Source organism: Balaenoptera acutorostrata, chromosome 13, assembly GCF_949987535.1.
Source record: "Balaenoptera acutorostrata chromosome 13, mBalAcu1.1, whole genome shotgun sequence".
NCBI lineage: Eukaryota > Metazoa > Chordata > Mammalia > Artiodactyla > Balaenopteridae > Balaenoptera > Balaenoptera acutorostrata.
The window spans coordinates 11,331,712-11,358,456 of record NC_080076.1 but is presented as its reverse complement, the minus strand read 5'-3'; the positions used below and the strand labels follow the sequence as shown (position 1 = coordinate 11,358,456).

The window sequence follows — 26,745 nt, the reverse complement described above, 5'->3', positions numbered from 1 at the left end:
TGAAATTTACACACATCAGTCCCACACACATTCCATCCAGGAGTGCTTGGGATCTTGACCTTTTTCAGCTCGAGGCAGGCTGACAAATGCACACTATTCAAATGCCCACAAATAAGAGAAAGATGAATATTGATGGGCAGTTGCCAGTCTTGGCTACATAGACGTGGCAGATATTTTTCATCTTTACCTGTATTCCTATTATTATTATTGATTCAACAAAGAAAAACACAAATTCAGTAATAATTGAGAACTACTTTCAAAGAACCTCCCTTTGGATGTTCAAGGAAAACTCAAATTTCTTTAAGAATTGAAGTTAATGCCATAAAGGTAAAGATCATGTCTTCAACTGGCATAAGCAATAGTTTAGTGAGAAAAAATAGGAGTTACTACCCTGAACAGAGGGTACATCTCGTCCAGTGGCCAGTGCCAGATGTTGCACTAAGAGGAATAAACCTCCCATAACACACTTAATTTCACAATACTATACCAAGGTGGGGAATATCTTCCTGACGCATCTGGTGAGCAGCTCGTGCCCTGAAGCACGAGGAGGAATAGCTGGTGTGATTCTATCCAGCCGGTGTACTGTAACTGCACGTGCTACTCTCCCTCATACGAATGTCTAATTATCTCTAGGATCATTTTCTCTCATTCACATCCTGTTGCCTAGAGTTACACAGGTTAAATATGTTGTTAATCCTTGAATGTTATTCTAAAAAAAGAGAGAAGAAGAAGAACTTATGAGTGTCTAATACATCTTTTTCAGGTCACCTGCTTTTTTTGAAAAACTGTCCTATTTATAGTTGATATTGCCCCCAGTGGTTTGAGAGGTTCATTAATAAACTATTTTTTTCTTAAATATATCATTGGCTCCATTTTCCCTATGCCAAACGTCTTTATTGATCTTCTATGACAATTTATAGTCATAAAATAACTTCCTTGCTGCTAATTTCACTGTAAATTTTATTGTGTTACCAGACACCCTCTGGACTGGACTCCAGCAGATCAATACACTGAATTTATATTTGTTATGGAGCTATTAGCACTAGTATCAGCAGGGTAATTAACTTCCCAAACAGAGATATCATTCTATCATTCCCCATCTTCATTATTCACAGCACGTATATCTTGAAGAAATATTTCTATTTGCATCTAACCCATCAAAAGAACTGATGGCCAAATTCCAAAAGCCATGTGAATTCTAGACTTTAGGGACATTATTTCTTGGCATAAGATAGTTTTAAGATATATTAGGGAAGGAGTGAGTTGAAGAATATATAACTTGCCAATCAGGGAAAGGGCTATAGAAACAAAATATAGAGGCCACATGGAAGAAGAGCTCAGTATTAAATACCACTCAGAATTTAGATCATCCTTTCAGAAACATTAGAGCCAATCCTTATTTAAATGACCATGGAATTCACTTAAAGGCCAGTGTTCAGTTTAGCAAAGCAAAGGCCAGTGAGTTCTCACTGACAAAACAATTTGCCCCTTGTAATTTAGGAGGTGAGTACCTTGTTTGAAAAACATCCTTTATGTTTTATGACACTGGAAAAATGTGTAGTGTCTTTCATATATTTGTATTTGTTTATTTTTTGTGATGTTTTATATACCAAAGTAGTTTAAATTAATATTTAAACATAATTCATTTACTGACTGAGAGCGTATGCTACGCAAAATTCTCTACTAAATTCTTTGAATATGAACGAGGAATATTACCTGTTCTTGATAACTGCAGTTCTAGTGGGGATAAGAAGAAAAATATTCTGAAGCAAAAATTCCAACATATAAAAATCTCACCACTACCTATGAATGGGAGGTCTGGGATTGATTGTGACTTAGGGAATAATTATCCTGAACTTTAACCTGATAATACATGTTGGGAACTCAAAAATGTGGAATTGACGCTAGTAAATTAAGGAACATAATTACATCAAAGAAGAAAAAGAACCTCATCTATTCTTAGATAATGTTTGCCTAATGTTATCTTACCAAATGGACTAGGGGTATTTTATTTCTAAAGTAAATATGGGTTCTTTGAAACATGTCCTTTTAAAATTCCTTTGTTTGACCATTTCAAAAGCCCTGTTTAAAAATGATAGCGTCATTTATATCAATTTATGCTGCTTTTTATGTAATTAATTTCTGTTATTATTTGAACGTATTTTCCTTTACTGCTTTGTTTTTGGAATAAGTCTATCTTATTAGTTTTAAACTGCTCATATAATTCTGTGCTTAAATCGGAAGATGATCTATCCAGCTTTGCCTAACCATCACTTTGCTTCAAATCACTTCCTGCTTCAATGGATGTTTTTGCTTTATAAATGTTGTCAGCCTCCCCTGTGTGTCAAGTGCCCCTGAGGAGTTTGTTATCTATCTCGGTGACAGTGAGAATTCCTCAGGTGTCAGGAAAACCCAGAAATATAGGGCATTTGATAATTAGGTGTAACTTAATAAATGCCCAAGTACTGTGTTTCCTATTGTCACTCACATAACTATCTTGTAATTTCTTGTCATTATGGCCTACTTTTCAATATGACCATGTCTTAATATCCAATGTGTCAAATCTAATCCTACGGTTTATTGTGAGCAACCCCAGTTGGTCTGTTTTGAACGTTTCCCTCCCTTCCCAGTGAATGGAAGTTATAGTTATGCCCCGCTGGTGGCTTGAATCACCTCAATTTGCTCTGGCAGTCAGAGGCAGCTGCTCCGTGTGAAAGGCATGAGACCCATTGAACACCGCGTTAGGAGTGACCTCCAGCCGAATGGAATCGGCTCAGCCCTTTCTGCCCAGCCAGCAGAGCGTGTGCAAACAGATCTGCCCAAGTGCAAAACGGTCCAAGGATGTCAAGCAAGGCTGGGTCTCTTTTCTCTCATTCGCTTTCTTTTTTTTCTTCCTTGAAAAATGAAACAGGATAGTGGACAGTCTGGTATAATCTTAGCAACATCTGTTGTCTTTCACAGGGGTCTTAGCTGGGAACCATGAGTTTCAGAAGGGGACTGAGTTCCTGTTGACAGGGGCAATACAAAAGCTCTCAACTGAAAAGAGTGTGGGCATGTTTCCCCCATACACAGTTAAGGCCTTTTGTGCCTTCTGTCAGAACGGGTAGGAAGAAAGGGTTTTCTCCTCTTCTTTCCTGATGAAACTGCCAGAAAAAAAAATCTTTCCCAATTAGTGCTTAATGGACTTAAAGAACTGTGGAAAAGTTATTTCTCTTAATACCTCCATCTTAAGCTCAGTTAATCAGAAATGTGAGAGAATGTATGCTTTGCATTCTTTCACAACTGTTACTTTCCAGCTTCCTTACTAACTTTTATCCTAATTCCAGACAGTTTGGAGAACAATTGTTAGGTTCTTTTTTTTTTTTTTTTTTGGTCAAAATGAATATTTCACACTGATTATGTCTTTTCCCATGAATTTGATCTGTTCATCTGACTCCAATTACCTAACTTTGGGCTGCAGGAAGCATTAAATTTAGGTAATTTATATAGGAACAGTTACCTGATTTTTGTGCAAGATACTTTTCAGAGCAATTTTGTTCACTCTTTACCATGACATTCTTTCATACACATGAGATATGATGTAGCTGATAATGTGTGTGCCTCCTGCTGTCTTCTGTTTCTTAAAACAAACAAACAAGCCAACAGATGAAAATGAATTCCAATATCTAAAGTTTTATTGACTTGATATGTTTTTGGTATCCTTCACACAATTTTGAAAAAATATATAGAAAGAAAAATCTAAAGATTTAGATCTGTGTCTATTAAGAGAATGATAGATTTGGGTAGATTTCAATGATTATGATCTATGTTCTCTTTATAAAAAAGAGATATAAATACTTCTGAAAATATCTGAATTTATACATTTCTTTAAAAAACATAATGGGTCCTTTGATACTCAAATTCTTGTACCAACACAGTACATTCATGCACTATATATTTAATAATTGTTTAAAATGATCTTTAAACGTATTAGTTTAAATGGGTATAATGTATTATATCCCCAAATTAAAAATTTTCTGCTTCAAAGCCTTTACAAATATTGCTTTTAGTTTAACTGTGTTATTATACTTCCGAATCTGCTCATATATGTGCAAGTAAAAATAAAATTACAGTATTGTATTCATGCCTCCTATGACTCTCATTAATGATTAGCAAGTTTTTCCATTTTTAAGCCAAAAGTAAAAATAACAAAACAAATTCAGTGTAAGAAGTAGAATTTAGGAATACTGTATAAAGATCATGTGTTATAAATATGGAAGCATACGCTGGGCATAATTGAAATAACTGTATTTTTCAAAGAAAGAAATCCTTACAAATTGGGTATTAATTAGCATCTAAACCGTCCTGTTAGGACAGGGGGAGCTAAAATTACTAGAGAGTGTTTCATAACTAGTCTTCATGAAATGGGATGATTCATATTTTGCTATTCTTGCTTCTAATAGATTGCTATTCTAATAGATTTATCTAAATGCTAAGATCCCATTTAAATCAATATAAGTGCCAAGCATGGAAAACCTTGATAGCATATGTAAAATGAAAAAAAAAAAAAAGATCAAAAGCCATTTGCCAACTCACATATAATAAAGTATATGTGTTCCAGTGGGTGGTATTAAGGTTTCCCAGGTAATATAAGAATGCAGCTGTGCTTGTACTGAGGTTTCCATTCACTTTGAATACACTGTATAGATAACATGCACGCACAAGAATAACAAGATCTAATTATGTCTAACGGTTAAATGGGAAAAAAAAATCTTTAGACTTTGAAATCTGCCTACTGAAATCTGCCTACTTGCATATCTTATGCTATGGACTGAATGTTGTGTCTCCCCCCAGATTCATATGTTAAGGCTCTAATCCCCTGTGTGATGATGTTTAGGGGCAGGGCGTTTGGGACATCATTGGATTTGGATGAGGTCTTGGGGTGAAGCCCTCATGATGGGATTGGTGTCCAAATAAGGGGATGAAGAGAATAGACCTCTCCCCCTTGGCCACGAGGACACTGCAAGAGGAGTCTGTCTACAGCCAGGAAGAGGGCTCTCACCACAACCGTACCTGCCGGCACCCTGATTTCACACGTGGAGTCCCCAGACAACACGTGAGAAATAAGTGTTTGTTGTTTAAGCCACCAAGTCTAGGGTATTTTCTTACAGAAGTGCGAGGAGACTAAGGTATCTTACCTTCCGTATTAGGGATTGTAAACTAACACACCTACAAAGGCTCAACAGTTACATTAAGGAGTAAGCTGACTGTGGCGAAATGGAGAGTATATGCCCATCTCAAGGGAACAGAGAGGCCTCACATTAGTCATACTTTATAATATGAAATTGTAAGTGCGTCAGATTTTCAGTGTGTAGAAGAGAAGTCAGAGGGAATTCCCAGGCAGTCCAGTGGTTAGGACTTTGTGCTTCCACTGCCGGAGGCCCGTGTTCAATCCCTGGTCGGGGAACTAGGATCCCGCAAGCCGTGCAGCGCGGCCAAAAAAAGAAAAAAGAAAAAAGAAAAAAATATCTGTATACATGTATATAGATAGAACACTTGTAAAATAAAGAAAAAACAGAAGAGAAGTCAGAAACAGAGACACATATGTATAATCTTCCAATAACAAATACTGGGAGACATGAATAAAAATAACAAACCAACAAACAAAACCACTACATGGGCCCAACTTGTCTGCAGGTTGGATGTAATCAGAGGAGCACTGACTTGGCCTGTCTTGGTGAAACAAACTAAAACACCTAAAACTTTGTTTGTCTTGCTCTGTTACGTATTCACTCACACATGACACTCAAATTAGTCAAATTTGCTAGGTCAGTTAAGGAGCTGTCTTTCATAAATTTAGAAAGATATATTTTGTCTTAATCTATAGGGGAATATTGAAATGTTTAAAGAATACCTAATAATTTTCTAACAAGTAATAGAGCTATTTTTATTCATTAACTATGGGTTAAATAAACTTATTTAGCTTTTTCACTTTTGGGTGGAACTACTTGATATTTCATACAATAAAGGAACTGAATTATCCATCAATATGGATTGTAACATCAAATTACTTTCTTGCCGTGAGCTATTCATTTGACTTCATAGTTCTCCAAAATATAGGGTTTTTTCCCCCTAAAGCAACAGACTCATTCAATTCTTATTCTTCTAAGAATGAGAATTATGATTTATATTAGTAGTTAAATAAAATTTTAAGGTGTGATGGAAAGCCACATCTACAGAATTATTTGTGAAAATATATTCAATTTTAATCATGATAAATCCACTACAGTCCAAGCTATAAAAAAAGTCATATTAAAAATGAGAATGGCTATAACCAAATTCTTTTCTCATGCTTAGGAAAGCTATGAAATATAAACCAAAAAATCCTTCTTGATATTTGACATGCAAAATATCAAATAATTATGTCTACATGTCTAGGGGTTTTGGAATGTTGCCCTGTGGACCAGCCAGCACGCTTTCATTACTAGGTTTAGCATCTTATTCCCCTACCTGGAGTTTGTCATGAGATGATGAACCAATCCCTTTAACCTTCCTGAATTTCAGTTTCATCATTGAGAAAATGAGGGAATATGCTTAAGTGTCATCAAAGGTGTCTTATGTAGGTCATTTCATGCATAAGGTATGGAGCCCAATTATCCTCCATGACTGGTGGTAATTCAGTTGCTTACTGAGGCCCATTAACCCTTTCAGACCATGATTCGTAACCACAGATTTATTTGGAAGGAAATCTTTAAGTTCCTCACGATAAGTATAACGTTTTCCTGTCAGCATTAAATGTAAAAAGCCCTAACTAAATAAATGTGGCATAATGAGGATTCATTTCCAGCACAATTTTTTCTCACACAAATACACAAATGCATTAGAGAATATCGTGCCTTATTTTGTCCATAAGGTCTGTTTATGTTGGTCCTCATATATGACATCTATCTCAGTCAAGTTAGTTTTCTTATTTACTCTTTTGTAGTGAGAGGCCCTCGTTAATTTGGGGTGCAGAGTGACCATTTTGCCAGATGGGAATGAAGTGAAGGAAAGATGCTGGTTGTATCCCTTTTTAATCATTCAGACCTAACAGTGAAAAGCGGAATCACTTGCAGTTCAAAAAGATAATGACTACTTGAGATATCACCTTTGGCATTGGAGTAGTTCAAGTTCATAAAAAGACTACTGCTCTTCTTAACCACAAGTATCTTCTAGGGTGGTGGTTCTTCAATATTTTATTAAGCATGCTGACCTTCCTTTGTAGAAACTGGCTCATTTCATCTAATTTTTCTTCCTAAGGTATATAGTTTCCTCATATTTTCCCTTCCTGGATTTGCTTTCTGAATGTGAGTTTAGCCTCAAAGTCACATACTCCAGAGGGCTGTACTCTTGGTTCCATGCAGCTGCTGGAAGTAGGGTCATTCCTACACGCACATTTTATGTGTGTTAGGAGAGCGCTAAATGTAATTCAGTAGCACCAGCTATAAAACCTGGAAAACCCAGGGCAAGCCAGCTCTGTGAGTCTGCGTGCAGGGAACAATCAGGTTAGTGCACAGGCAGGGAAGCAGTGTCCCAGCACAAGCTGAACAAGTGAACGCATGCTTAGGGAGCCCTCTTTCTGTCTAGGTGAGCAGAGGATTCTGTATAAGCATCTCATTTTATGTAAACAAACAAACAAAATTCCCCTATTAAATCCCTTTGCTCCTTGGAGACTGTCTGAGGTTCTCTGAATATTCTCCTGATATTCTGCCGTCTCCTACTGTCTATATCCTAGTCCTGTCCAAGACCCAAGTGAAAGGTCATATTGGCTTATGCTTTTAAGACTCTCCAGTAACAAGTGTCTTCCTTCTTCAAATCCCATACCTCACTGCTTATGGTTCTCTTACTGAGTTTAGCCTCATCTCTCCCCTTTGTATAGTTCTGTGTGTGCCTGGAATATTCCGTGGGGCCTTGGCGTCACTTTCCTTTTTAGCTCCTGCAATTTGTGGCATCAAACCCAGCAGACAGCACACACTCAACAAATATTTCTGAAATGACTTTATTGTGAAAATCCACTTCTTTTTCCAGAAGATTCTCTGGTTTATCACAGAGTGATAGAGCAATGTTTAGCAGGAATTTGCATTATCGCTTTTCTCTCTGATGGTTTTAAAAGGCTTTTATGGAACAACTATAATTCAAGAGACAGCACAGGCCTACCTATATTATTTCTGACAATTTTGATTTGAGCTGCTTTTTAAAAAGTAATTTGTGTTCCAACTATTGTAATTTCAGAGATACAATTGCACATCAGTGGTATCATACGCTATTTAAATAACTAAGTGTTCCCTTGCTTTGGCGTTTAATACCAAATCCAAGTCAGATGTTTATCTGCTTGAGTTTGTTCGTCAGAAAGAAGATGTTAAGAAATTTGACATGTAGCAGCAGGAAGCTCTACTTCTTTAAAATGGTAACCAATGACCCACAATATCTCAGATATTCTGAAGCCCCATGAAGAAGCTTTGAATATCTGGAGGATTCTGGAAAGATAGTCTGGGCAACTTCCTTTGCTTAGAACAGGGGAAAAATGAATCCTTCACCCTTGCTTCCTGACCCCTCCATGGGTCATTTTGTTCCCATTTTCTTTCTGTGGGTTTTTTTCTAAATAGTTGGGGTAAGGAGTGTACTACCTATAATCTAAAGCATAAGATATACAGGTAGGCAGATTTAAAAAGTCTAAAGTTGTTTTTTTTTTTTTTTTCTGTTTAACCAATAGATCTTATTCTTCGCTGTGGAAGTTCTCTGTACTGTGTATTTGAAGTGAATGGAAACCTCAGTACTGGTCCATGAGCATCATTGTATCACCTCAGAAATCTAAGTACCACCCACTGGGACGCATCTACCTTATGATATGTGAGTTTGCAAAGGACTTTTGATTTTTGTTTTTCTTTCTCATCTTACTTATGCTCTCAAGGTTTTCCGTGCTTGGCAATTTTATTGATTTAAATGAGATCTTAGTCCTGTGTTCTCATTGTGGCTCCTGAAAGGTCTGTTGCCCTCCTCCTCACCCTGAAGAACATTTAAGGAGAGAATTCCTTAGACCCCAATAGACAACCTTGCATTTGCTAACTTACTCCATGCTGACCTTGCTCTGTGAATATATTCAGGGCCCTTTAACTAAGCAGTGTACTCTCCAAGGAAGTATTCATTTTTGGGCAGACTGACTGCTTGGATAATGAACAAGGAGCCCTTGAGAGCACCTTAAGCAGCAAAATTGTATCATCTCAGACTTTGGATTTGTTCAGTCTAGTACCTGTGAGGGGCACAGTCACCAGTGAGATGCGGTCAAGGGGTGGGGGAGGGGTGATTTCATGATGCTAATCCTACGCACACGTCTTCTCTCAGTGATCATTTATGCTCTGTTATTGATAACTGCACTCAAGAAATCTTCAAATCTATTTATATTTTCTGATTACATGCAAAGGATTTTCATACACTAGTGCCACAACTAGAGTCCAGGCCAATATTTTTCTCACCTGGATTTCTCCAGTAACTTCCTAAACATTTCCTCACCTTCAGTGCGCAAGGCTGCCAGGGTGTTGCCTTCTCATACAATTATCATCATAATTTCCCTTCGTAAAACTCCTCACGCTCCCGCATTGCTCTTGTGGTACAATCCAAACATCTCTTCCCATTCGAGACTTTTTGTCATGTTATGTGCTTCTACACTTGATATTCTGTGTCTGCCTGATCACAACGCCCATCGCGGTGTATGGAGATGTATGCACCTTCTTATTTCTGCAATAGGTTGGAAGGTTCCTGAAGATAAGAACTACATCTTCATCTTTGTGTTCTCAAACCCTAGACTAAGGATCACACTGTAGGGGTTCATATTTACCAAGTTAGTAAATGACTGTAGAGAGCTAGAAATCTCTCCTACGATGTCCTTTCTTTTCTAGAAAATGGAAGTATACTTAATTAGATGAAATAGATTGAAGAATATAGACATACTCAGGAAAATTCTAAGCATTACATAATGAAAATACATTTTTATTATTATCCACACGTTTATATCGGGAGAGACTGTCACAGGAAACTATAAATTATCCAACTTTTTGAGAGCTTGCCTTATGTAACTGCTTCTTACCTTGTGCCACATCTATGTTTTCCTACCCAGGGCTCCCCAGAATTGCTAGAAGTACTCAGATCTCAGTGATTAGCTTTTTTCTGCCCTCAGTTGCCAGATACTCAAGCCACATCCCTGGTTTTAGAGTAAGATCAGGATGGAATGAATATGAATATAATTGAATCAGCAATCTCATCAGAAACTTTGTACTTGTACCAAATCTGCTTTGGGAGATAAAACATGCAGAGAAATACGTTTCCACACCAACAGAAATTATGGCAAAGTTCTCTTACCTTTTTTGATTCCTCCTTCTCCAAAATTCAGGTCTGGTACAGGTGATTTTATTGATTTAATCAAGAATGAAAATAAATTGAGAGGATTTTTTTTTAAGTAGGAAAGAAAGGGGGACATTTACCAAATTTGTGTACAGCATTATGTGACAGTGAAGAAATGAAACCTTCAACTGAGAGGATTTGTAAAAGATTGTTATATATAAGAATAGAAATATTAAAACATAAATTTGAAAATTATATGGAAACATGAGATTTCACAAGTAAGCATATGCAGTTATGATTTACATTTGTTTTTTAAAAACTTATTTTATTAATTAATTAGTTAATTAATTTATTTTTGGCTGCATTGGGTCTTTGTTGCTGCGCGTGGGCTTTCTCTAGTTGTGGTGAGCAGGGGCTACTCTTCGTTGAGGTGTGCGGGCTTGTCATTGCAGTGGCTTCTCTTGTTGTGGAGCACAGGCCCTAGATGCACGGGCTTCAGTAGTTGTGGCATGCGGGCTCAGTAGTTGTGGCTCGCAGGCTGTAGAGCACAGGCTCAGTAGTTGTGGCACACGGGCTTAGTTGCTCCACTACATGTGAGATCTTCCTGGACCAAGGCCCGAACCCGTGTCCCCTGCATCGACAGGTAGATTCTTAACCACTGCGCCATCAGGGAAGTCCATGACTTACATTTGTATTTCATGGAATCTTAAACATTCAGTAGCATCTTGGGATTTATCTAGTACAGTGACTTTTTATTTGTGTTTCTCAGAAAACAAGGTTCTCTAATCAACCAAAAGTTGTAGGAAAAGGATGCAAGAGGAGAAAGGATCGAAAAAACATGTCTTGTCCTTGAACTTGACCACGGTGTAAACTTGTGGAGCAATTCCTTTATTTGTCATTCCTAGTGTTGAGCTTCCTCCTAAAAATAAAATACAAACACCTTCCAGGGACCTAGAAGGCCCTATGAGACTTGTCCCTTGCCCACCACTCCAACATAACCCCTGTTGATTCTCCCCCTTGTGCTGTGTTCTCTGTTTCTCAAATATGCCCAGCTCTTTCCTTCTGCAAACATTTGTCCTTGTTTATTCTGTCCAGGTCATTTTCCTTCAGAGCGTCTCAAGTCCAACTCATTCTCATCAACGTGTCTCAGCTTAAGTGCCATTTCCTCAGAGAGAGACCATCCCTGACCTCCCCAAACAAAAGGGTGTCCCTCAGTTACTGTCTGAAGCATCCGCTGTTCTTACCCTTGCCTTCTACACTGTACTCTCTAGGTGGAGAAGAACCTCGATCTTCCCCTGTGATGAACAGACCAGAACTAGTATTCTGGTTAACTCACCCCTTCTAGAATCTGTGTCAAGGTTATAGTTTAAGGATATTTTTTAAAAAGGAAGGCAAGTAGCATGGAAACATCTGGTTCAGGATGGAAGCCCAAACTGTTGATCAATATTTATGCAGAGGCACAAGAAAATTAAAAATTGAGGACAATTTTAGAAACAGTATGACCAAAATATCGTTTTAAAAAAAGGTCTCCAATTTTTTCCCTTTCTTATGTGGTGGCCATTGATTAAAACAAGATAATAAATAAATATGGTACAGTACCTGATTCCTGATTACACACCATCTCTTATAGATGAAAGATCCAGGCAGTCAACGAACTGGTTACAGACAGGTCGGTGGGCTCAGATTTGTGTTAATGCTGGATGGGATACAAACATTCACTTCTGTATTCAACAAATATTTGCTACGGGTTGAACATGTGCTGTGTGTTAATCATACTGAATATCAATCTTTGCCTTCCTGAAGCGTTTGGTCCAGAAAAATTATAAGGATAGGTCTCATCCCAGAAGCAAATTCATTAGGCGAAGGAAGACAAATGTATGTAAGGCCACCAGAAAAATGTAAAGTTCTAGACTGTGTAATATTAGCTGGAATAATTGAGGATTTTCACAGAGAAAATCCTGTCAAAGTCCTCAAAGATGAAGCCAAGGTTTAATGTCTGGCTACCTGGAGAATGATGATGGTGATGAAGGAGAAGTACATACTGGGAAATCCAAGGCGGTACCTATGCAGAGATAGAGGTCTGTTCTAAACGTACCGAGTTTGGGTGATGGCTGACAGTTGAATGGAAATGGACCGTGAAATGGCCATCCAAGCAGACCTGGAGCTGGAGAGGTTTGGGGTTGGAGATGTAACTTTTAAAATGAAGCAACTGTAAGTAAATAGCATAGCATGCGTGGTGTCTGGAAATGAATAGACGCTTTAAAAAGGTTTGCTGTTAGAATTATTAGCATAGAATTCAATTTTAAATACTAACTAGATTTGAGGGAAAATGCAAGCTAAATGGACAGGAGGAGCTGAATTGGGGGGGGGGGCAGGTGTGCCCGAGTGAGCAAGAAAGCAGAGGTGCCTACACGGACGAGCCTATGCCCACATGACCGGTATCTGGAGAATCACTGTTAAGGATGGATGAGAGACGCAGGGCAAGTTCTACTGACAGAATGAGAAAAATGAAAACGAATGCGCTTGGAAATGATCTATTCAACCTTCCTAACCCCTACGACAGAACATCCATCTCGTCATCAGGCTGAATCAAGCACCAGAGCAAAGGAAAACGAAGCGTGCTCAACTCTACTGGCTGTGGCGCGTCCTAAAAAAAAGACCAGAGCCCCTTCCCCACCTCGCAAGGGTCCTCTCTCCCACCCTGAGCGTAAATCACACGCCTCGGAACTTTTGCATTACAGAGCCCAGCAGGGGAGGAAATTGTCTGCAAGTAGATAAAGTAGAACTAGGGTAGTCCGAGGAGATTGAAAGGGCAAAACTATCAGGCAAGAAAACTGTAAGTTCTGATTAGTTTTATGACTTTGCCTTCATGCCTCAGAAGCTCAATTGATCACGGCTTCCGCGACAGGTTGGGGGGGGAGGGGAGGTCGCTGGAAAAAATTCCCAAAACTCTCCTCCAGCTCCGCGCTGCCGATGCAAACACCTCGCCGAGAGATGGCTGGGCTGCTGCCCCTCCTACTTTCACCGCTCCCCCGGATTTTGCCGCGAAGGACTCGGTCTGCACCGAGCCGTCAGGAGGGCGGCGGAGGAGTGGAGCGCGGGGGTGCGCGCGCGAGAGTGCGCGCGCGGCGGCGGAGCGGCTTCCTTGCAGAGAGCCCTCGCTCGGGCTCCGGGAGGTGCCGGAGGCTCAGCAGCTCGCGGGTCCCGCCACGCACGGCGCTGTCCGCAGGCGCCCGCCGCTGACCAGCCGCTCCTCCTCCGCTCCCGCCCACCTGGCCCGGCCCCGGCGCGCCCTCTCCTCCTCTCCTGCGCCCGCCCACTCGCCCTCTCGCCCTCTCTCCGGACGCGCGCGCGCCCGCTCGCTCGCTCCGGACCTGGCGTCTGAGCCGCCCGGGGCCCGGACAGGGACCCCGCATCCTGCGCCCCGCGCCCCGCGCGGAGGGCTGTGATTGGGACAGGCGCCCGCGCCGGGCCGGCCGCAGCGGGTGCCGAGCGGGCGCCGCGGGTCCGCCCCGTGCGCCCAGCTGCGCGCACTGGGTCCCGAGGCACCCGCGGGCGCCCGGCTGCTGAGCGCGCGCCCTTTCGGATGCCAACGCCCGGGTGGCTGGCGCCGGACGCCGCGGAGAGGGCAGCGAGCCCCCAGGTGAGTTGGGGGGCCGGGGAAGGCGCCGCCGCGCAGAAGCGCGCCCTCGCCGTGCGCCTGGGGAAGCGGGACTTCACGGCGGGCGGGAGGCGGGCGTGGGGATCCGTGTGGAGTTTCCCTGGCGTCCCCAAGTTACTGCTCGGTGGCCCTGAGCTGCGGCTCCGCCGGGCAGGGCGCGGGGCCCGGAAAGCCGGTGCTGACGGACACCAGGTGCAACGCGAGTTGGCGAGTTGAGGGAGAGCAGATCGCAGCGTTCTCCAGGTGAAGCGGTGCACGCAATCTGGTCCGCTCTCCTCAAAGAGGAGCACGAGCGACCCTCCTTTGACCTGGGATGGATAGGGGCAAAACTCCGCGCTGGCGGGGCGTCCAGCTTCTGCCGCGGTCTGAGACTGCGAGGGGGTGTGTGCCTGAGCGTGCGGGAGTCCAGCTGACCATCTGCGTAGACTCCGAGTACCTTTCGGAAAGGTGGAGCTCATCTAAGGGCGCTTTGCTTTTTCCTGTAATTAGTATTCTGCTGCTGCCGGGCATCCGCAGGGCTGGCCTCTACTAGGCATCCTGCCTCCCCTCCGCCCGGCTATACCCAAGGCGTGCGTCGTTCAAAGGGCGCCCTGCTTCTCTGAATGCTTGGTGGACTTCTTCGTGGGCCCACCTGGTCCACGGCTGGTTGCGGGTATTCAGCCTCCCAGCGTGGATGCACGAGGAAGGACCTATTGTCTTTATTGGCTTCACGTTTTAGATCGTTAATCTTACGGATTTCTTAGATACAGTTCAGGTGAGTAGAGATTGGCACTGAATTCACCCAGCAGTGGGAAGATGGGAACCTGTGAAGAAACCATTAAGGACTGGGTGTCTCAAGGCTTTGGAGATCTGAAAATTGAACCACGAATATACTTAAAACGCCTTTTACCTTACAAGAAATATCTTCTCTTTATTGGATCACTTTTTAAGTGAAACATCTTTAAGACTCGCCTTCATAATTCCTGTAACCAGGCAGGTATTCAGATTATTTTTCACACAAAAGTAGACAAAACTTTATGGGAAAAAATAGAAAAAAATGTAAGTAACATGTGAATATATGGCTTGAGCTATGTGACAAGTATGCATTTAAAAAAATCAGGTTAACAGCACAGAAAATGTGTATTTAAGAGTTCAGGGGCAGTAGTAGCCTTTTTTTTTTTTTAAATGAAAGTTTGCATTGATACACTGCCAGCGACATCTAAATAGTTTTAAGTGTGTCTTTATAAAGACAAGTTGGTAGTGAAGAACTGAGGAAGAAAGTAATTGCATTGGAAACCTTTCAGTAACTCACCAAATTTACTTCTTTTCGGAAGAACTGGTTAGATTTTGTTTACAGAAGCTGTTTTCTTGTTACTATATGTAAAAGGCATTATATTAAGAATCATTTTCTTCATTTTGGGGCTATTTGGGACAGTATGAATTAAAATGCAAAAGAATTGAGGCAGGTAGTCAAACTGGCAACTTTGTGGAAGTTTATATGGCTTATAAACTAGCATATAAGTGGCTTATATGCTAGTGGGTTTTTTTTGTTTTTTGTTTTTTGTTTTATGCTAGTGTTTAATGTGGAGTAGAGTGGCAGAAGCAAAGCAACCAACCTTAATAGTCTTATCTGGTAAAGCTAGCTGTGAAAGCCTGTCTGTGGAAAGAAAAAACAATCACCAGCGCAGACCATCACCCTGCTAAAAGTCATTAAGGTTTGCAGCCTTAATAAAAGGGCATTTGTGCACTTACAATGTGAGATATTGTGATTAAGGGCTGCAATAGGTCATTAGAATTGTGTTAACAATCAGCTGACAGGCTCACAACTCTCCTTAAGTCCACTTTTATTGATTTAATAGCACAGAGCTTTTCCCTTTCTTATAAAAAGGTAATTGTAAAGCATCTGTATTACTGCAGTTTACCCTTGAACTGACTCTAGTTTTCAGTATCCAGTGAAGGCGAGAGGATGGGGAGCATCCTGAGTCGGCCACTGGTCAGCCTTCCTAGATCTAAAAATCCACCCACTGTGTCTCCTAAGGCGTGATTTCTTTATTGGTCTCCCTATCATTCAGCATTTTAGTTTTTTTTTTTTTTTTTAGGGCAAAGCTGATAGAAACTTCTCAGAATGTGTACTGATGTGAGGAAGTGAATACATCTTTGTGTCAAGCCCAATACTTTCTCTCTCAAATCTTTTAGAAGTCTTTTGTAAAGTACCATAAATTGTTCAGTGTATGAATTTTTATGCCTCAGTGATTCCCACTTCCTTCGATTTTATAAGGTTTTGCATTTATTGCCTTAGTAGTTCGTATCACATCATGGTTCTCTCTCACACGCAAAAAGGTTTGTTACTTGATTGGGAGGCTTCAAAGCTTTCTCTTAAATTGGGAGTATCAGAAACTTCTAAAATAACTAAGGCACCTTCGTTAATTGCAAAGGGATAGTGATGGGAGCTTCTCTCCTTAGCAGGAAGGACTCACTTGCTTCTAAATTGGGTGATAAAGGGGAGCTGAGGACAAGGAAGGCGTGTGATCAGCGTCCTGTGTGTGACCATCTCCTCAGCCTCTGACAAGCAGAGCAGATCTAGCTGTAACCGGCAGCACTTGAGTGCCTCCTCTGGGAATTTGCTGGTTCTGCAGAAAGATACCCCTGCAAACATTTACCCCTTGTTCTGCAAGACTCCTCACTGACAAAATTATCAGTGCAAACGAATATGCAGACACGCATGTCCTTACATTCATTTCAGATTATACTCTAGATTTTCATTCTGGTAGAATTTCTTTTTGGCTGTTTTGCTAAATGTTTACTGAAACGCGATGCCTTTTATTGAAGTTACGTAAATCTTACCTGTCTGAGTGTAAATGCAATGGTAAATTAAGAGTGAAAATGGATCCCGCTGAGATATGTTGTAAAAGTACAAAGAAACAAGCCCTTTAAATATAATTTTACCATTTAGATATTCTATAAATAGCTCAGAAGGACTGTGCTTTGTCACTTTCTTTTTAATTTACATAGGCTTCTTCTAGTTAATTGTAAACTATTGTTCCTCATTCTTTTTCATTCCTTTTACCCACAGCAGAGGTTATTTGTGCCTAGTTGAAATTGATTCTGTAATCCACTTAGAGAAGTTTTCATTCCCAGTCTGATAAGCAGATGCAAACTGCAGGGCTGTGTGATTCATTTCCAGGACCCCTGCCTGAATATTCAGGCCAGTTAACCGCAGGAGGTTGTGGTCTGTGGTTGTAATGTTATCTGGCCCAGGGAGCTAATGGGTTTGATCACAGTTTCTTTACGTGAAAAGTGACATATCACAGAGGGTCCCCAGCCTCACTAATTAAAATGTAAAGAATTATACCTTTTAAGTACAAAAGAAGAGGGCTGTTTCATCAGCATTAAAATTATTGAAGTTAATGCTAAACTTTAAATGGTATAGAGATGAAACAAATGATAGTATATTTCTATAGTAAAAGCTGGAGATGGCAATATTAAATCTAGAATGATCCTAATGGGTACATTAGGAACAGAGAAGCATCTCCAAATATAGGATTTATAGCAACAACTAAATAACAATTCAGTTAGTACAATATGCATTCTTATATCCTAAGATATTTTCCTGAGTTGGTACCCTGTTTCTAAAACAGTCAATGGACTATTATTCAAATTTCACTGGAGATACTTAACTCCCATAGTGTTACAGCGTAGTAGGAAGTTGTTATTATTATTATTGATCGCCAGAGTTGTTTAGAAGGGAAAAGTCACGTTTAAAGTTGGGTACTGCTCACTCTCCATTTTCTGTAACATAGAAACATACAATCCTGAGCAAGAGATTCCTTTCCCCCTCTTATTCTTACTCTGTCCTGACCCTTCTGGATGGAACCTGATGGTCTCCTACTTTGAAAATTCAAACTCATGGTTATTTCAGAAATTTGAGTAAGATCGAATCTACCTTTCTTGGCTTTTGGAGAAGTTGATAAATTCTAAAGGTAATAAATTAGAAAGATCTTCATTATCAGAATGAGAAATATTTAACAAACACCTTAAATGATCTTTGCAATCCCAGTCATGCCCAGTCCTATCAGTAACCAGCTGTGTGACCTTGGGCATTTCACTAGGATTCTGTAGACTTTGGTTTTGTTAGTCAAGAAAGAAAAGACTGCCTTAGGTTTTTCTAATGCCCATTCCAGTTTTGTGGTCTCACCACTTGAGGAATCTTCAAACATCAGGAGCAGTGGGTTTGGGGACTTCTTCCTTCCTTCCTTCCTTCCTTCCTCCCTCCCTCCCTCCCTCCCTCCCTCCCTCCCTCCCTCCCTCCCTCCCTTCCTCCCTTCCTTCCTTCCTTCCTTCCTTCCTTCCTTCCTTCCTTTCCCGCTCCCCCACACACAACATGAACACTCAGAAGAACCAAGCGATTACTTTTCTTCAGCACTAAAGTGACGCGCTCTCTCTCCATCCCATAGACATCATCTCTAAAAGCGCTCTGTTTGTGTGTGACAGTTGCAGCTAAAGTGTGGCCATAGCTCTTGAAATGCTCCTTGTCCTGGATTCCTTTCTCTCTGTTGTAACCTCATGGCATCTGCTCATTCATGAATGGGAGATTAGAACAGATCATTTTCCCCCTTTGCATTCCCCAAAATGTGTTAAGTGGGTCTGCTTTAAAAATAAGCAAAAATAACAATGAACAAGTATTTATCCTTTTTACAAAGCAGACTACTCTAACTTTGTGTATAGAGATAACTCACAGTGAGGACCTCGGTGGTGACAGGTGGCTGCTGTCCTGGGGACGGTAAGGGCAAATGAAGGTCTTTAATGAAGACATTAAATCAGGAGGCAGTCTCTCTGTTGAATTTAAATAATGCCATTAAATAGCCAAGGAGTATCCCCAAAAGAACAGGCTGCCTTTGCCAGACTATACAAAAGAACTAGTTTATAGAAGGTTGTTCTTAAAGCCGTGGTGATGTCGTCATAGTGCCCTCTGACCACTGCTGTGAAGTGGTATCATTTCCACTTTTAAACATGCATGTTGTTCACTCTTCATAAGGATTCATTAAAAATATGTTGCTTGTCAAAATGTAGTTCACCTTTGAAGCAGACTTGGAAATGACGGTTTCCTCCCAACAGGCCCACAGCAAGATTTTGTTTTCCATTTTGTTATTGTTAACCACTGTGATTTCTTGTACTACGTTTTATAGACCAGCGAGCAAAACATCTAGGGGAATAGCAGTTATGTTCTAGAGATGTTTGGCAGTTATCCATTGTGGATTTTTCTGATTCTCATGGATTGTTTCACTGGCAGTCCTCAAATGTCATTCTTACAATTGTTTTCATAGCAAGTGCAAATTACCGAATTTATTTTGAGACTGTCGTGTTCCACATAACTGTGAACTAGACCCGTTTTTAACCGAGAGATAGGATGTCTTCCAATCATCTTTAGATTACCAGTAGGTAGTAAACTATGTGTTAGCATGGGATGCAGTTAAGTATATTTCAGAATGGTTTCAGAAGACTTGTGTCTGATGCAACTCCAGACATGCAGAGCTTGAGCCTCTGTTCCTTGCCTGAAATTTAGAGAAATTGATGGTATAAAGTCCTTAACTTAGGTAAGCCACTCTTTATTTATATTGGACTGCAAAGAACACTTCCAGTTTGACTAAGTGCTGCAAAACCTAAAGTAGTAATATGTTTCCTTTTAATATAATTGATAGTCATATTTTATAGCTCAAATTAATTCTAGAAGGCAGATAGCTCTGTGTGCCTTTTAAAAAAGCAGTTTAGCAAGTATAAATTAGTTGGTAATTAGGCATGTACTTGTGCTACTCTTATGGTTATATATTAATGTGAGTGACTGAACAGGATACATTTTAGGCTACTTGTCATGTTTTTAGTATGTTGCCTTTAATTTAGATGGAACAGGCTCTGGAAGATTTGCCCTTTTGCTGATTAACAGTTGGTATGCTGATGCATAAAAACACATTTTTTTGTTATTAAGGGATTTTTAGTCACTGTTTTTCACTCTGAACAAACATTTGATTAAGAGCATGATGGTCACTTGATCTGATTTTTGAAAGTAGTTTCACAGAGGTGTTAAGTGGAGCAGAAAATCCAAGAAAATTTTATAATAATGAATCCGTTTGGGTAAAATGGTATTAGCTATTAAGGTTAAATGAATAATAAACTATCTACTTGGAAATAATTCCTTGCCACTTAGTTGAACAAAAATAATTGGAACAAAAAGGTAGCATGATAAAGTGACTTCAGGTCGACAAATTACGTTGATTTAGTAAATACTGCTTGATTGATTCTCACCCCTCTCTTTTTTTTTTCCTTTTTGCTCCAATCTGTTGAAGATTTTCTTTGTGAGGTTTCCTTTTGCATTCTTCCGACTAAGGTGTTTTGTGCTGATCACAGTATTTTTTTTAATGTATATTAACTCCTTTATCTGTCACAAACAATCCCATTACGTATCTGTAGTAGTATTATCGCCTGGGTTTTTTAGCGTCTTTATTGGAGTATAACTGCTTTACAATGGTGTGTTTCTGCCGTGTAACAAAGTGAATCAGCTACGCATATACATATATCCCCATATCCCCTCCCTCCTGCACCTTGATCACAGTATTACTTTTGGTGATTTTCATGTATTTTTGGTTTAGCAAAAAAACAAAAAACAAAAACCTAACTAATGTTATACATATTTAAAGTTATAAATTTTAGCTTTAAAATATCAGAGCAAAAAAAAAATAGTTTTAAATCTAACCCAGATTTTTTTAGATTTTTGATTAATTACCAGTCCTGAAACGGTCACCGGTGTTCTTTCAAACATCTGTGATTGGCCTCTGTTCAGTTCTTCTCTCCTCAGATATAACCTATTCTTGTTGTTTTTGTCCTCAAAGTTATAATGGTACCCACTTGTAACTGTCCAGAAGTTGACACAGATCTGTAGAAGTTACTTAACTGTATACAAACACATTATTTTTCTGCACCGTCTTTTTTTTTTGTGAGCTGGTAATAGTGACCAGGTCAGCAATTGCGACCTCCAGAGGGCCACTCTCCTAAGCTTTCCCACAGGAGACATGACACATGACACATGACGCATGACACATGACACAGCTTGGGCCCAGAGGTCTCTGCTGGCTTCTGATGTGACTTTCCCCTGGTTAACGCCTATATATGAAACTCAGGTAGGAGAGGAGGCGGAAGAAAGGGAGAAGATGAACAATGTGGAAGTCTGAGAAGGAAGGGTGCAGGTTTCTGCTTTGGGGCACAGATTCGTGAGGCCATGTTTAACCTGTTGCGAAAAAAGTCAACAGTTGTGATTCGTTGGGTGCTTTTTTCATTTATGTGGAAAAAATGTTATTGTGGTGCCTTTAGACATGTTGACATTTGTGTGAAGATGGGAAGCCTATTTGGTGAGGTTACGCAACAGGAAATCTCAAGTTCAAGTCTTGATTATTTCTGTTGATGACCACAAATAACTGAAGGTTTTTCATGATGCTTCAGGGCCCTTCATTTCTTTCATGATATCCTAACCTGGCCAGGATGAGCTGGGTTGAACTGCTGTACTGGCCTTTACCTTGAAAACTAGATCTGACCGGAAAGCAAGGCAAGGATTTGGGGACACCTGACCCTTGACCACACAGTTTCCCCCTGCTGTTATCAGGTGTATGTTCCTGGCAGAGTTCGTAGCTACCAAAAATGTTGATGTGCATCTTATGAAACTCCCTACTCAGGTCACACTCATTCACGTATGATTTTCTGATTTTATAAACACACTGCACAAAGGGTATTCTAGAGGCATTTATCTGCCTCATGAAAGAGAATTCCATCCTCCAATGATGTACACAAAGCCAGTTAAAGTATCCTTGTACACTCGTGTAGACCTTCAAGAAAGGTAAAGGAAATTTGCCTCAGGAGCCTGGCAAATACTTCAAATCCTGCAGAGAAATATAATGGAATTGTTCTCAAAGTGATTGTGACTTATAAACATGGTAGAGTAACCAAGGAGTTTATATATTGACTTATTATATGGTTAAGTTTTCATATTAAAAAATGAGGGTGATTATAATGAAAAGAAACATTCTGTAAATATTTTCTGAATGTCAATTACAATGCCGACTTCTGTTCGAGATACTTGGATCCAAAGATGGGGCGAACATCCCTGTTCATCAAGGTTTATATTAATTCTAACTGCTTTTAAAAGCCCTGATTTAAGTAAGAAGGTACAGAAGTCTCAGGCATCTTTCCTTTGCAGATATTATCATCTCAGTGACTCAAGTAACCCATGGCATTTTCTTTCTTTTTCTTTTAAAATTTATTTATTTTTATTTTTGGCTGTGTTGGCTTTTTGTTGCTGTGCGCGGGCTTTTCTCTAGTTGCGGCGAGCGGGGGCTACTCTTCGTTGCAGTGCGCAGGCTTCTCACTGGGTGGCTTCTCTTGTTGCGGAGCACGGGCTCTAGGCGCATGGGCTTCAGTAGTTGTGGCACGTGGGCTCAATAGTTGTGGCTCGTGGCCTCTAGAGCGCAGGCTCAGTAGCTGTGGTGCACGGGCTTAGTTGCTCCGCGGCATGTGGGATCTTCCCCGACCAGGGCTTGAACCTGTGTCCCCTGCATTTTCTATCACTCCGTTCTTTTATATGTTCTAGCTAGTTCCATAACTCCACAATCTTGTATGGAAGAGAAATAATCAGGAGGCAAGAAGAGTAATTTAAAGCATCTCACATTAAAATTCATGCTAAGTTTCATAAATACACAAAATGCTTCTTTTACATTCCTCTGGCTTTCTTTAATCTCTCTACCCTTTAATTATTAACAATGTGTACTTTTTCACAACTGAAAAAGAAAAGGCAACAAAAACAATTCTGTATAATTAAGACCTGTAACAAACAGACTTTATAAGATAATATAGTTGAGCTCCCACATGTTGCAAATGTGGAACATGAAATCCCGGAGGGATCCAAGATCATTACAGCAAATGATGGAGGGTCTGGTGACCCTGTTCCCAGTCCAGATTATATTTCTTATCAGTGAACATCCTGAGTGAACTCAAATAGAGTTCTCCAATACTGATACCAATCTTTGATTTATAATAATAACAGAGGACATGGCTTTAGGAAAGAAAATATTGCATTCTTGTTTTAAGAAAGTTTTTTGTTGCCATTGTTTGTATCCATCTAGATGCTTTGTTTTACGATCTACCTAGTTCTCTGGAACAGACCAGAACTATCAAGAATGTTTTCATTCAGTGTTAAGAATTTTTTGAAACATTTTACTATAGATTACATTAAAATGAAAACTAACATCACTTCACAGACTAACTTTAATTTTAACATAACTAGTTTCAAACTTAAAAAATCAGAGACTTCCCTGGTGGTCCAGTGGTTAAGACTCTGCGCTTTTACTGAAGGTGGCACAGGTTTGATCCCTGGTTGGGGAACTAAGATCCAGCATGCTGCACGATGTGGCCCAAAAAAAAAAAAAAAAAAGATCATCATATATAGTGCTTTTAGTTGTGCCAGGCGCCATCCTTAGCTTTTTATGATCTGCTTATTTAATCCTATGAATTAGATCAAATTATTAACATTTTCATTTTATAAGTGGGAGGCTTGAGGATTCATCTCTGGAACTTCTTAGAATTTAAAAATCTTGTCCAAGATCACAGAGCTTGAATCTTCGTCTGAGGCATATGCCCACAGACTTTACCAGTGTTTAATTTTAACAACTCCCCAAATCGAGAATTCCAAAAAGTTCATTTGCTATTCAGTTTTTTAGAGGTTGGGTACATTTTCCCACTGAAACAATGTTATCAAGTTCCCTTAATCCATAGGTAGGCTAAATAACATCATTTGGCCATATCACATTTTAAAACGTTTTGTCTTAGGGACCAAAGCATTTATGCCCTTGTTTTTATGAGAAACTTCATGGTCTCTTGAGGAAGGAGAGTGGTGAAACTGGAAGTGTTCTTTGGCTGAAGGGTTCTCGTGCTGGTCTCAGTCGGGTCACCACAACCCTAACCCACCTCTCCCCCATCCCCAGGAGCCTGGTTTGCGAAGAGGGCCCCGTGCCCATCCCTGTGCTTCCTGCTAAAGGCCACTCACCACGAGTACCTTGGTCCTGATTCCCAGTCATCACAGACGAATCCCTACACCAGCGCACATTTCCTAGTTTAGGTATTTGCTTGACTTCTTAAACTACAGGTAAACTGAGACAGGTAACTTGTCTCTTAGGTGGGTTAGCTCAGACCAACCTACAATGAACTTCCAACCTAACTGAGGGGCCACCAATGGAATATCAGTCGATGACCCCAAGTTACGTCTTGCTTATAATTCTAAGGGTAGAACAACTCGCCCTTCTAGAGTGATTTCTAAATGGACCAAATTCATTTTTGATCATCAGAGGGGAGATCTGGATTCTGGGAGATGGTGTTCAGTGCACAGACTGCAGTTAATATGCTCCAATAATAGTTTATCCTTTCTGGGGGTTCTCAGAGCACATCAATTAGCTTTACGTGGGTTATTCTGGAATGTCCTTTGGAATTTCACAGCTTTATAGAGGTATCTTTAACAGGAATATGTTCATTTGAATAGAGCTCAGAGTACACGCAACCTGTTTCTTCCAGTTGGGTGGACTATTTTAACATGTTTAGTACATTTCACCTTTCTTGTACTATATATGGCATTTTCCATAAGCAATTTGACTGTCAAATCATTTCACGAGTAGCAGACTTTGCTGTTACAGGAGAGAAGGTAGAAGAATGGAAAAGTTGGCATAAAGATAGTGTATTTTCTTCATGATTGGGAGCTATCGTGTGGCTTCATATTCTTAAAACTATTTTTCTCCTCTTCCTCAAAAAAAATAGTGTTAAACCTTCGCCTTAATTATCCCATTGTTGATTTATTTATAGGTTGTCAAATGAATTCATAAACCAACGTGCAGTGCAGTGATTTAAGTGAACACTGTCATACATTTTCATTCCTCTGTGTTTTGGGGTGTATTGGGAAGTTGGTTTTGTAAACTGATTGTATATCTCTTGCATAATCAGAATTCTGTACCTGAAATAAATAGACTTTAGGGTAAAAGATTTTCTCTGTGCTGCTGCTAAGGCACCTTCTGGGTGCATAGAACTATGAATCAGGCTTACAAATAGAGTCTTCTCAGCCCTCTGATGATCAATATAATTCAACCCCATCAGTGTTGATGGAGAAAGACCCTACTATGCACAAGCCATGCTGCAAGAGGTTCAATAAATATTTGTAAAGTAGCAAATAACTGCAGTGCAATAGAATAACCGAACATGCTACACAGCACACATGACAATAAGTTTGTAGGGTAGAAATTGGAAACCACTGAGCTTTTCAGCTGATCACAATCAAATCAGAACACGTCAAAACAGCTGGTGTTCTGTGACTCAGAATCAATCAACTGGTTTTGAAGCACCTCATACCTCTTTATTTCTCTTTACAGTTTCACAGAAGAGATTTAAGCCAGCATATGTCCTTTCCATTTGGTTAAATCCCTGCTTTGAGCTGCTTGGCTTTCATATTCTAATACCAACGAATGAAACTGACTATAATAGAAAAGAAAAATAACCGCCAGCATTAAAATGATTTTTTTAACCGATGTGTTGCTCCATTTGTATTAAATCATATGCTCAAAATTAGGATGCACTAGAAGAGCCACAAAATTTTAAGGTTGTATTATGGAATCAGGATAATTCTGCATCAGCAGTATTTATGTCATTTATGAATATGGCAACAGTTTGTGCAATTTTCTATCTACGTTTAGGATTCATATTTTAATGATGATACAAATAATGATATATTGGGAAGATCAAGAGTAAGTTAGTAAATGAAAGGAAATTAAAAGTTACTGTGTGTTTCGGTTTCTGACACCAGCACTTCTCTTTCTTCTGATAGGTACCTATTACACCATTCTTTGGCGAAGGTTATTCACCAGTTGTGACCTCTCCCAACCGAACACTCTACAAATTATTATCTCTGGACTCCCAGCTGACACCCTGCCGGAGGCAAGAGCTACTAAGCCAACTGGAACTGTGCCTTTTCTCTTGTCAAGGTTTTTTTCTTACACAGGAAAAAGAAAGAAAAAAAAAGATGAAGTTGGGCAAAGTGGAGTTCTGCCATTTTCTGCAGCTAATAGCTCTTTTCCTGTGTTTTTCTGGGATGAGTCAAGCAGAACTCTCAAGGTCCAGATCAAAGCCCTATTTCCAATCAGGGAGGTCCCGGACCAAGCGCAGCTGGGTGTGGAATCAGTTCTTTGTGCTGGAGGAGTACATGGGTTCAGACCCCCTCTATGTAGGAAAGGTAGGGCGTTTGGCCTTTCGAAGTCACAAATGATTGTTGTGAATGTCTATGGTTGAATGGAGAACTGCTGATTTTTGCTTTGGGGATGGAAAACACGAACTATTGCGAGGTTTTTGGCATTTATTAGCCACACTGAAACTGTGATCCAGGTGTTATTCATCCCGTGTAGCCACAATTTAGGGAGTGATGCTTTATTCCTAGAAACAGGTGAGGATCCTACAGATGCCTAGTTTACCATGATTGTGGCATGTTAGTAAAGCTGTCATTTCCAAAACTAGAGCAAGAATGTGCACTAATAAATGAAAAGTAGTGGGTTCTTACAGCCAGTTGCTTTTTGAGCTTCTTTCTGGGGGTTACTAGTTGAATAATGCTCATAATAACTTGATTCTTACATATCCTTTTCTGATACTTGCAGTTAAAAATTGCAAAGTGTAATTATTGT

At 40.1% G+C, this 26,745-nt stretch overlaps 1 protein-coding gene across 1 annotated transcript in view; it reads left to right on the top strand.

Moving 5' to 3' along the window:
* Positions 1-13,934: 13,934 nt before the first annotated feature.
* CDH7 (cadherin 7) overlaps positions 13,935-26,745 on the top strand; it is a 131,371-nt gene continuing 118,560 nt past the window's right edge. The window contains exons 1-2 of the mRNA XM_007189932.2: positions 13,935-13,999; positions 25,899-26,303. Of these exons, the coding sequence (XP_007189994.1) occupies positions 13,943-13,999; positions 25,899-26,303 (462 nt within the window). The 5' untranslated portion in view covers positions 13,935-13,942. The remainder of the gene's footprint in view (positions 14,000-25,898; positions 26,304-26,745) is intronic.